The sequence below is a fragment of the Pomacea canaliculata genome, linkage group LG7, assembly GCF_003073045.1.
Source record: "Pomacea canaliculata isolate SZHN2017 linkage group LG7, ASM307304v1, whole genome shotgun sequence".
Taxonomy (NCBI): Eukaryota; Metazoa; Mollusca; class Gastropoda; order Architaenioglossa; family Ampullariidae; genus Pomacea; species Pomacea canaliculata.
Window position 1 is genome coordinate 2,197,375 of NC_037596.1, and position 11,464 is coordinate 2,208,838.

Sequence of the window (11,464 nt, forward strand, 5' to 3'; positions counted from 1 at the left end):
TCACAGTGATGCGTGTTTGCGAAAACCGACACATAACATTGATTGTTTTGTTTAGAATCATATTCACAGTCCGAAAAGCAAATCAAATGAAAAATTTGGCTTCAAAACTGAAGTTGTCAGTCATGTCGGTGGAAATCGTTCAGATATCAACATGATCGTTTGCCTACAATCGCGTATAAAACACAGTCCTTTGCTTTTTCTCTTACGAGACCATATTCGTGTAACAGCAGAATTTTTTCAAAACATTATGATCAGCATTTTTATTGTTTAAAAAGAGACCTAGTGTGAAGAGACATCACAATCTATCGACGGAGCTGTAGACTTCATGGAGTGATAGAACACGTGGACGCCCAGGGACGACTGTAGGAAGCATTGACAGGGAGAAGTGCATGTCGCCTGACCTGTATTTGACCCCAAGAGGTCACGATCTTCACCGCAGCAGTGTCACGTGATAATTATTTATTTTTAAGCGTCTCCAGTGGTTGTTACTACGGACAATTCTTTCTCTGTATGTCCCTGTTCTTATGTCTACACACTATGTCTTTATCTTGCATGCCTGCTGCTGTTTGTTTGTCTGTACTCATGTGTTTGGTTTTTTTTTCTTCTTTTACTAATGTATGTCTGTGTCCATTTGTTTTACCGTATTTATATATAGATATGTGATATATATATATAATAGTATATATATTATATATATGTGTGTGTGATATAGATATATATTCTTTATGCAATCCTTTTGGTACCAAAAATCTTTTTGCCTCTCTGTTCATGTGTCTGCCTATGTATTAATGCAAGTCGACTCTGTATGTCTCTCTGCATGTTTATCTGTGAGAAGTGTTGATGGATAAAGGTGTATATCACTGCGCGCGTGTACGTGTATAAGTATACTTCTGTGTGAATGAGAGAAGGAACCCGAAATAAATCATTTGCCTAAACGGAGAGAAGGGAACTGTATGATTTAGGTACATCTTTGTAAAGTTCTGTGATTTTATCTATTTTGAAATGGCTTTTATTAAAGTTTAGTTAATTTAAATACATTTTAGACAACGAAGCTTATTTTAGTATATTTTACTACATTTTTGTACACCTTTCTTTGTTTTATATCGCAAAGGAAGAAATGACAGCAACAGTATCGCAGTTAACATCATTAATTTTAAATACAAGGTACTTTCAGTTTTATTTTAGTCCTAGAAGTATAATGAATAATCGTCATTTCTTTATGAAGTTTCCTTAAACATATATAAGGTATTCCTTGCTAATATCTAAAATATATTATTATTACTTATTGATGATGTCTAATTCGAAAATTTGATTGTGACCTTAAAGGACTTTTTATGTCAAATTCATAGATTTGCTTAGTATAGCACCAGGTCACTTCTGTGTTGTTAGTAAGGAAGTACGACTTTTCAAGTTGTCTCTCGTGCTTTAAAAAAAATCATAAATAAACAGAATGAATAGCTTTTAAATAGTCACTTTACAATATCTCTAGAACATACTTCTATTTTTGGAGCAAAGGTCTCTTATGACTACTTTTACATTGAGTCCAGTTTTTTGCTTTCTGAAGCAATTTGTACAATATACCATTGTCAACTGTCCCACTGGACAAGAAAAAATAGTTTGTTTCCATTTGCTCAAAATGTGTTCTTCTTCACAACAAATCACAAAGATATGTCCATGGGCTTCACGTTTTCTATTGTCGGGAGCTTTTATTATCTTTAAGGGGAGGCAAGAAAAAGCTTCTCAAAAATAATTCCAGAAACAGCTCATAAATGACAACAGTCTGTTACATACGTTACCTTAAAGAAAGAAAGCCTCTACATACAAAAGTTAATTCTCCATTAAACATAAGTTCCGACTTTCAAGTTTTATAGCTTCGTAACTGGTCAACTGCAACTCGCAACATCCACTGCATCTGGTGCTGGCTTATGAGGCATTAGAGATTAATGAAGGTGACGTCACAAATCCTCTAATCCTTGACAGCTGGTGCTGGCTGTGAAGACTTTGCCACCAAAAGGTTAGGTAAAGTTCAGACCCTAATCAATTCCTTACAATATGGCGAGTTCCCGTGATCCTCAGCAAACCGTAGCGAATGCCCGCGAATGAAATTTCGACCGATGTTTTTAAAATTTATATTACTAACTTAAAATAATAAAGACAACAATCTGTGATACTCCGTTTTAAAGAGCATTTAAAATACATATACGTGGTGTAAATTTGAACAACTATACGTTTGTAGTAGAAGAGTTGTGAGTGGTTGTTACTACGGTCACTTGCTCGTCTGTATGTCTGTTAGTCCATGTTGGTATGTCTGTTCAGTATGTCTAAATAAATAACTGCATATCTGCTACCTTTTGTTTATCTGTACTGATAAGTTCGTGTTTTTCTTACTGATATTTGACTGCATCATTTTTTTCTCTGTATTCATTGGAATGTGTGTCTGTGTGTCCGACGGGAGCACAGAATCATTCCAGACTAAGCGCCACACTCATTTAGGGGTTGTCTAAAAACAAAAAAAAAACAAAACAAAAAAAAAACCAGCAAAAGCACACAGAAGACTCCAAAGATAAAAGTTGCTGTATAATCGCATTTATATTCTTTAGGAGAGAACAAATATTGGACATAAGAGACAATGTGTCTGTAGTTGTACTGAAGTCACTCGAAGTATTGAGTTCACTGTACAAAATCGGACAAGGACGAGAGAGTATCACGTGCAAAAATGTAGATTATAAATAAACAAATCTTGACACTACTGCGGTAAAGAAATCGTGACCTCTTGGGGTCCAACACAGGTCAGGCAACGTGCACTTCTCCCTGTCAATGCTTCCTACAGTCGTCACTGGGCGTCCACATGTTCTATCACTCAATAAAGTCTACAGCTCCGTCGATATTTCATCCGGACTGTGAAACACGTTGGCATGAATATGATTCTAAACAAAATTTCATGACAACGAGGGGTAATGGGTGTAGGTAGAAAGTCCTCTCATTAATCACGCAGTTAGCACAATGGATGACATGTCCGAGGGCCTTGCAGCTTTACAAGTATTTATTTGTCAGCACTCGCGAGAAAAATCCAGGTGACCCAGGTCAGGTGGGTAATATAATCCTCGTCAGGCGATGTGAATGTGTTCGGTGTCCCTCCTCGGCAATATTTCAAAGCAGCTTGAACTAGTGCAGACATTGAAAGGTTGTGAGTACAGCAAGATCCAAAATCATTTTTAGGTAAGACTCTTACGAATCAGTGACCGCGGCTGACTGAACAGTGCAAAGTACCCGCAGAAATTTTATTTATCATTCATAAATTTTTATAATAGCTTGCATTTAATATAGAAAATGTGATAAGATAGCTGTATTTGTATTTAGCGTGTTATCATGTGGCAATGTGAGCTGAGAAACATAAGACACCGAGGGGCATTTCCTCTCAAGCTATGCGCTCTACGGTTTCATCGAACAATCCTCAAAGTGACTGGCCTCTGTTTTTTAGAGTTATTCTACGCGATTCGTGGAATAAATCTAAACGTGCTGACGCAGCGATAACTTTCACTCATCACCATCAGGCTCTCACCTACCTGTTATGTTTTGTAATCGGTTTGTACATTTTCTGTACTGTTACACAGGACTAGAGCGCATCCAAGACCTCAATATGAGACAATTCCTGCTTTGGACAGTCTGCCTCGTGGTACTGCCCCTGTGTGTGGGGGTAAAAGAGTTGTCTTCATACCTTCACCCTGGCAGAGACTGTCGACCTCAACACCGTCAGTACACACGAGCTGCACTCCACCATTCTCAAAGTGGCCACCAACACGAGCTACAAGCAGGCCATCACAAAAGCCTCGGAACTGTTTAAAATCGAATTCGGTGTTCCTGTGGAGAAAGCGGCTTACATGTGACAATTTGAGATGACATATATGAGACACAGAGGGGCATTTTTAAAATAAGTTTTCCTCTGTTTTTTAGAGTTATTCTACACCAGGGATGACCAAACTACGGCCCGCGGGCCATATCCGGCCCGCGACGCGGTGCCATCCGGCCCGCGAAACTTCTACCCACAGTGCAGGAAATCGGCATGTTAGTAATAAAAAAAAAACGAAAAAAAAACCGAAAAAAGGGAAGAAGAAGTATTTATCCCCACGTAGGGGCGTTTCCCAATCTTTTTTTTCGATGGACGAACATTTCGATTCAGTGCTCCGACTTGGTGTCTCTGTGATGAGGCCGGACATTCAGAAGTTGGTTTCAGGAAAACAACTTCAAATATCCCACTAATTACTACATAATTAATGGTAAATACAACTTGTTTCTAATAAAAATGGTATCTGCACTATTTTTTTTTTATTTATTTTTGCGGTGGCCCGCGACACAGCTGTCTGAAATGGATATGGCCCGCAGGCCCAAAAAGGTAGTGCATCAATGTTCTACACGATTAGTGGAATACATTTAAACATGCTGTCGCTGCGACAACTTTCACTCATCAACAGCAGGCTCCCACCTACCCTTCATGTTTTGTACATTTTCTGTAATGTTACAGAGGACCAAAAACGCATCAAAGAACTGAAAATGAGACAATTCCTGCTTTGGACAGTCTGCCTCGTGTTGCTGCCCCTGTGTGTGAGAGGTAAGAGAGTTGTCTTCATGCCCTTCCCCTTCACCAGCCACACCAACTACCACACGAACGTAGCGCGGACCCTCGCTCGGCAAGGTCACGAGGTGTGGTTGACAATGCCCGACTACATCGTCAACAGGCGGGTGTTGGACACGACTAACTTGACTGTCATCGAGTACCAGACATTGAGAAACTTTGAGGAGATTATGACGGCCGCTCTCGCCGGCAACTATTTTAAGGGATTGCCTGATGATTGGAGTCTGGTCATGTCTATTGGCTTACAATTTTGTGATACTCTTCTCACAAACTCTTCTTTCTTCCAGAAGGTTAAAGAACTGAGTCCAGATCTTTTCGTTTTCGACAATATACGGTTCACAAACATGATGACGATAATATCATATAGACTTGGGGTGCCTTTTGCTTTTCTTGGAACAGCTTACGATCCATACTACCAGCGAATAACTTTACAACTTTGTAACATACCATTGTTAATTTTTAGCTACAACCATCATATGAGTTTTCTTCAGCGAGTTTTAACCACTGTAATTCATGTATTTTCCTCTGTGGTGGACGGATTTTCCTACAAAGACGCAGTCAGTCGCTATGCACCAGAAATGCCTTTCCTTACTATAGACATGCTTGTAGCAAGAGCTGAGATCTGGTTGGTTGAGACGGACCACATCCTAGACTACCCGAGACCATCGATGCCCAATGTCAAACTAATTGGAGGAACAAATACAGGTCCTGGTAAACCATTGCCACCGCAGTTTAAATCTTTTATGGATGATGCAAAAGAAGGAGTTGTCATCGTATCGTTTGGTAGTTATGTCCTTAGTCCACCAGAACCAATTACACAAAAAATCATCTGTGTGTTGCAGGATTTACCTTTTAAATCCGTTTTCCGTTCCAACATTTCGTCACCGAACTCAAGGAAGATCCTGACGTCGTCATGGATACCTCAGAATGACCTGCTGGCTCACCCCAACACTCGAGTGTTTATCAGCCATTGTGGTAAGGACAGTCAGTACGAGGCTCTGTTCCACGCTGTGCCAGTGGTTTGTACGCCGATCTTTATTGACCAGTTCTACAACGCTGAGCGCATGCGCGTAAAGGGCATGGCCGAGACTGTCGACCTCAACACCGTCAGTACACACGAGCTGCACTCCACCATTCTCAAAGTGGCCACCAACACGAGCTACAAGCAGGCCATCACCAAAGCCTCGGAACTGTTTAAAATCGAATTCGGTGTTCCTGTGGAGAAAGCGGCCTACTGGCTTGATCACGTGATGAAATATGGCGGCAGTCACCTTCGCTCGTCAGGACATGAAGTTCCTTTCTTACAATTTTCGTGCTTGGATGTTTATGCTTTTCTTTTATCTTGTGTACTACTGATACTGCTGATTGCAGTATGTTTTGTCTATGTTGCATTCAATTGTTTCTGCTCGAAATCAAAAGTAAAAATAGAATAAAAAGGAGTGAACACGATTTGAAAGCAAAACTACTTAAAAGATTTCCAAGGTTTGTTAAACTAACAGAATTTAGTAAATAAACAATAAATCTAGCCGTTGACCGACACGGGCAAAAGAGTTTTCTCCAGCTTCGCAATTAACCTTAACTAAGCATATTACAAAATAATTTACGCCTGCTAATCCTTTAAAAAATAAGGTTTGTTGCATTATTGTAACTGAAATTTTCTATTACTCTTTATACCTTACTGTTTTTGTTAAATTTGTTAATCGTTAAACAGCTATAAAAGCATTTTATGTAGCCAACCCTTTTATGAAATTAGGAAAAAACGTTCACATAAATTTTTATATATATATAAACTTTATCCAATCAATAAAAATTGAAACATCTTATTAAAGGAACTAAAGTATGCTATGATTATTAAATGCATACTTTTTACAATAAAGTAACAATATGTTGTAAAATAAATAATGTGAGCTACTGACATTGCTGATAGCAGTATGTTTGATATACCTTGTTTGCCATTGGTTTTTGTTCCAACTTAAAGACAAAGAAAGACGAAAATTTAGTTAAAAAAGACTTTTCACCTACTTTACGATTTGTTACCGTTCTGCCCTGATTTTACTACAAGAAAACAACAAGTATATTTGTTTAAATGTTCCTCACATAAAGTCCTCTTTAAAACGGAGTATCACAGGTACTTAATTTTATTGTAGGTTAATAAATTAAAATTTTTAAAAATACCGGTCGAAACTTCAATCGCTGGAACTCGCTGCTGAGTAAACAAACAATTCGCGGCTTACCGCAGCCGAGTAGGATGTGTTAAGCAAAGATACTCCAAAATAAATTATTCGTCTGTTTTATTTACAGAATCGAGTAATCATTTCTTTATTGATTTCTTTTTCTAATGTGGTCTGAGTCGCTTTTTCCATCTTTTTATGATAATAGCCAAAAATAAAAAACAAACAAACAAAACCAGAAACTACTAATATGTAAACAAGTTTATCTTTGCAAAATTCTACGCATTTCTGCTTTTTTAACCTTTTTGCTATTTTGCCAAGGATTTGCAATGTATTCTTCCATATTTACAATTGAGTTTTTACCTAACGCTAGCAACATTATTTGAATCCCAGTAATCCTTGAAGGTGCAAGGGTTGTTTTACTATCGTGACTAAAATGTTTTTTCTGTTGCTCTTTATAACAAGTTTTATTTGTTGGTCCACTTTTTCTTTCTTTGATACTTGTATTTAGCTTTTATTATCTTTAAAGGGATGCAACAATATGGTGAGTTATCCAAATATTTTAAACGTCTTTAGAAAATGCTCAGATGTGTGTTTTTAATTGCAATCTTTTACAAAAGAAAACAAATTTAAACAAAGTTATTACCTTCTAGCAGCTTTTTATCATTCTAGTTATTGAATTGACATACATACAAAATGTCCTGATCATGGGCTTGCATGACGGGCATCTGTATTTACTTTGTGTATGTGTCGTGTCTGTAGTACGACTGATTATGTGTGTTATGTGCTAATATAAGTGCATGGCTGTTTAAGCTCTAGTCTATAAATGATTTATATAAAGCACTCTGAGCAAAAACTTTTTTCAAAGCGTTATATCAGTCCTTATGATGATGATGATGATGATGATGATGATGATGATGATGATGATGATGATGATGATGATGATGATGATGATGATGATGATGATGATGATGATGATGATTAATATTAATATTAAAAGGGAAATATTTAAAGTAAAAAGAAAGCATTTAGCACACAGTAATTACAGATGGCATTTGTATATTATCCTGTGACTATTTTTATCAGCATCGTGTTTTATTTCAGCAAGTAGTAATTTAACAAGAATCTAATGGATAACGTTCCCTTATGTTTTCTTTCATTCACAAATCACATAGATTTGTCGTGGGCAACGAAACTTTTATATCAGTCAGCATTAAACACACACACAAACACACATACGATACTGTGAACTATATATATACACAAGATCCAGAACGGACACTCCACACTCTCTGTCCGCCTCTCATCACTTCTCACAGCCGTCTCTGTATCCACACGTACAGTCCGACCGCTTCTCAGTTTTCTGCCCGTCCCCTCTCTCAAAAATCTCCTCCGTCGTTTTCAAGGATGGTCGTTGAACCTCCAGGCGGATACGAAGAAAAAGAGCAACAAACAAAAGAGAAAAACACAAAAACCTGGAGGGAAAAAACAAAACCATTCTTTAGACAAATGGCAAATTGAAAACTTCACTATTTTTAACGATATTCATAAAATATACACAAATATATCCCACTCATCCAATACAGAAATTTCCCCATTCTTCAAACATTAAACACAGGCTCACTGAGAATCAAGAGAAATACACACTCACATCAACAGGTTCAATGTTATAAAAAATAAAATACAAAACAGATAACTTCTAAGTCTATTCAGAACTTGTACATAACAATACAAATCCATGTCAGGATTTGTACCATGGACTACAACACCAAGTCTGTTCAAGACTTGTTACCAAACAAAATGTCCGCTCCGGATGCACTGACAACACCGAGAAGACTGTTTTTTCTCCCCGCTCCCATCAAAGAAAAACCCAGTCACACCACAAACATCCAAAACACTACAACACTCCTTCCTTTGTTCTTTGAACAAAAGCAACCTATCAACACCAGAATGGCTGTGTGTAAGTCTGAGAATGTATTTTGTACATTAGCTTATGTCTGACATTTTGGCGTATAAACACATTATTGTTCTCATAATATCAAAGATAAGTGAAGTATTTCTCCGTAACCTTAAAAAAGCCATCAATCTTAAATGTCTGGCTTGAAGTCTGTGTAGCGTAAACGTAACAAATTTCTAATGAACCGTAAGTCCTTCTGCCATTATCTGTGTATCACATGATCACAGACGGGAGCACAGCATCATTCCAGACTAAGCGCCACACTCATTTAAGGTTTGTCTAATAACAAAAAACCACAACAACAAACAGAAGACTCCAAAGTTAACAGTTGCCGCAGAATCCCATTTATATTCTTTAGGAGAGAACAAATATTGGACATCAGAGACAATATGTCTATAGTTGTACTGAAGCCACTCGAAGTATTCAGTTCACTGTACAAAGTCGGACAAGGACGAGAGAGTATCACGTGCAAAATGTAGATTATAAATAAACAAATCTTGACACTTCTGCGATAAAGATCGTGACCTATTGGGGTCAAATACAGGTCAGGCAACGTGCACTTCTCCCTGTCAATGCTTCACACTGTCGTCACTGGGCGTCCACGTGTTCTATCACTCAATGAAGTCTACAGCTCCGTCGATAGATTGACAGTAGGTGATGTCTCTTCACACTGTGTCTCTTTTTTAAAGATGGGTAATATAATCCTCGTCAGGCGATGTCAATGTGTTCAGTGTCGCTACTCGGCAACATTTGAAAAGCAGCTTGAACTAGAGGAGACATTGAAAGGTTGTGAGGACAGCAAGATCCAAAATCATTTTTAGGTAAGACACTTAGAGCAAGTATTGGTAATGTTTTTTAACGAATATCAGTGACCGCGGCTGACTGAACAGTGCAAAGTACTCTGCAGCAATTTTTTTCATCTTTAATAAATATTTTCAATAGCTTGCATTTAATATAGAAAATATGATAAGATAACTGCATTTGTATTTGGCGTGTTATCATGTGCCAATGTGAGCTGACATATATGAGACACCGAGGGGCATTTTTAAAATAAGTTTTCCTCTCAAGCTATGCGCTCTACGGTGTCATCGACGAATCATCGAAGTGACTGGCCTCTGTTTTTTAGAGTTCTTCTATACAATTCGTTGAATAAATTTAAACGTGCTGACGCATCGACAACATTCACTCTTCATCAGCAGGCTCCCACCTACCCGTCATGTTTTGTACACTTTCTGTAATGTTACAGAGGACCAAAAACGCATCAAAGACCTGAAAATGAGACAATTCCTGCTTTGGACAGTCTGCCTCGTGTTGCTGCCCCTGTGTGTGGGGGGTAAGAGAGTTGTCTTCATGCCCTTCCCCTTCACCAGCCACACCAACTACCACACGAACGTAGCGCGGACCCTCGCTCGGCAAGGTCACGAGGTGTGGTTGACCATGCCCGACTACATCGTCAACAGACGGGTGTTGGACACGACTAACTTGACTGTCATCGAGTACCAGACATTGAAAAACTTTGAGGAGATTATAACTGCCGCTTTCCCCGGCAACTATTTTAAAGGATTGTCTGAGGATTTGAGTGTGCTTATGTCTATTGGCTTACAATTTTGTGATACTCTTCTTACGAACGCTTCTTTTTTCCAGAAGGTTAAAGAACTGCGTCCGGATCTTTTCGTTTTTGACAATATACGACTCATAAACATGATGACGATAATATCATATAGACTTGGGGTGCCTTTTGCTTTTCTTGGAGCATTTTACGACCCGAGCTACCAGCGAATCCCTTTACAGCCTTGCAACATACCAGGTCCAATTTTTAGCTACAACCATCATATGAGTTTTCTTCAGCGAGTTTTAAACACTGTAATTCATGTTTTTTCCTCTGCGGTGGACGGATATTCCCACAATGATGCAGTCAGTCGCTATGCACCAGAAATGCCTTTCCTTACTATAGACATGCTTGTAGCAAGAGCTGAGATCTGGCTGGTTGAGACGGACCACATCCTAGACTACCCGAGACCATCGATGCCCAATGTCAAACTAATAGGAGGAACAGTTACAGGTCCTGGAAAACCATTGCCACCGCAGTTTAAATCTTTTATGGATGATGCAAGAGAAGGAGTAGTTATCGTATCGTTTGGTAGTTATATACTCAGTCCACCAGAACCAATCACACAAAAAATCATGAATGTGTTGAAAGATTTACCTTTTAAATCCGTTTTCCGTTCCAACATTTCGTCACCAAACTCAAAGAAGATCCTGACGTCGTCATGGATACCTCAAGAATGACCTGCTGGCTACCCCAACATCGCGTGTTTGTCAGCCATTGCGGTAATAACGGTCAGTACGAGGCTCTGTTCCACGCCGTGCCAGTGGTGGCTACGCGATCTTTTTGACCAGTTCTACAACGCTGAGCGCATGCGCGTAAAGGGCATGGCAGAGACTGTCGACTCAACACGTCAGTAAACACGAGCTGCACTCCACCATTCTCAAAGTGGCACCAACACGAGCTACAAGCAGGCCATCACAAAAGCCTCGGAATGTTTAAAATCGAATTCGGTGTTCTGTGGAGAAAGCGGCCTACTGGCTTGATACGTGATGAAATATGGCGGCAGTCACCTTCGTTCGTCAGGACATGAAGTCCCTTTCTTACAATTTTCTTGCTTGGATGTTTTATGTTTTTTTTATTTTGTGTACTTCTGA

At 38.8% G+C, this 11,464-nt stretch overlaps 2 protein-coding genes across 2 annotated transcripts; both read left to right on the plus strand.

Annotated features, from left to right (window-relative positions):
- Positions 1–2,904: 2,904 nt before the first annotated feature.
- On the plus strand, positions 2,905–11,050 carry LOC112568421 (UDP-glucuronosyltransferase 1-5-like). The gene is made up of 2 exons (XM_025245721.1): positions 2,905–3,219; positions 10,008–11,050. Exon 2 carries the CDS (start codon positions 10,037–10,039, stop codon positions 11,048–11,050), a length of 1,014 nt encoding a protein of 337 aa, XP_025101506.1. The 5' UTR covers positions 2,905–3,219; positions 10,008–10,036.
- Positions 4,558–6,338, plus strand: LOC112567651 (2-hydroxyacylsphingosine 1-beta-galactosyltransferase-like). The gene has a single exon (XM_025244361.1). It carries the CDS (start codon positions 4,627–4,629, stop codon positions 6,064–6,066), a length of 1,440 nt encoding a protein of 479 aa, XP_025100146.1. The 5' UTR covers positions 4,558–4,626; the 3' UTR covers positions 6,067–6,338.
- Positions 11,051–11,464: the final 414 nt, after the last annotated feature.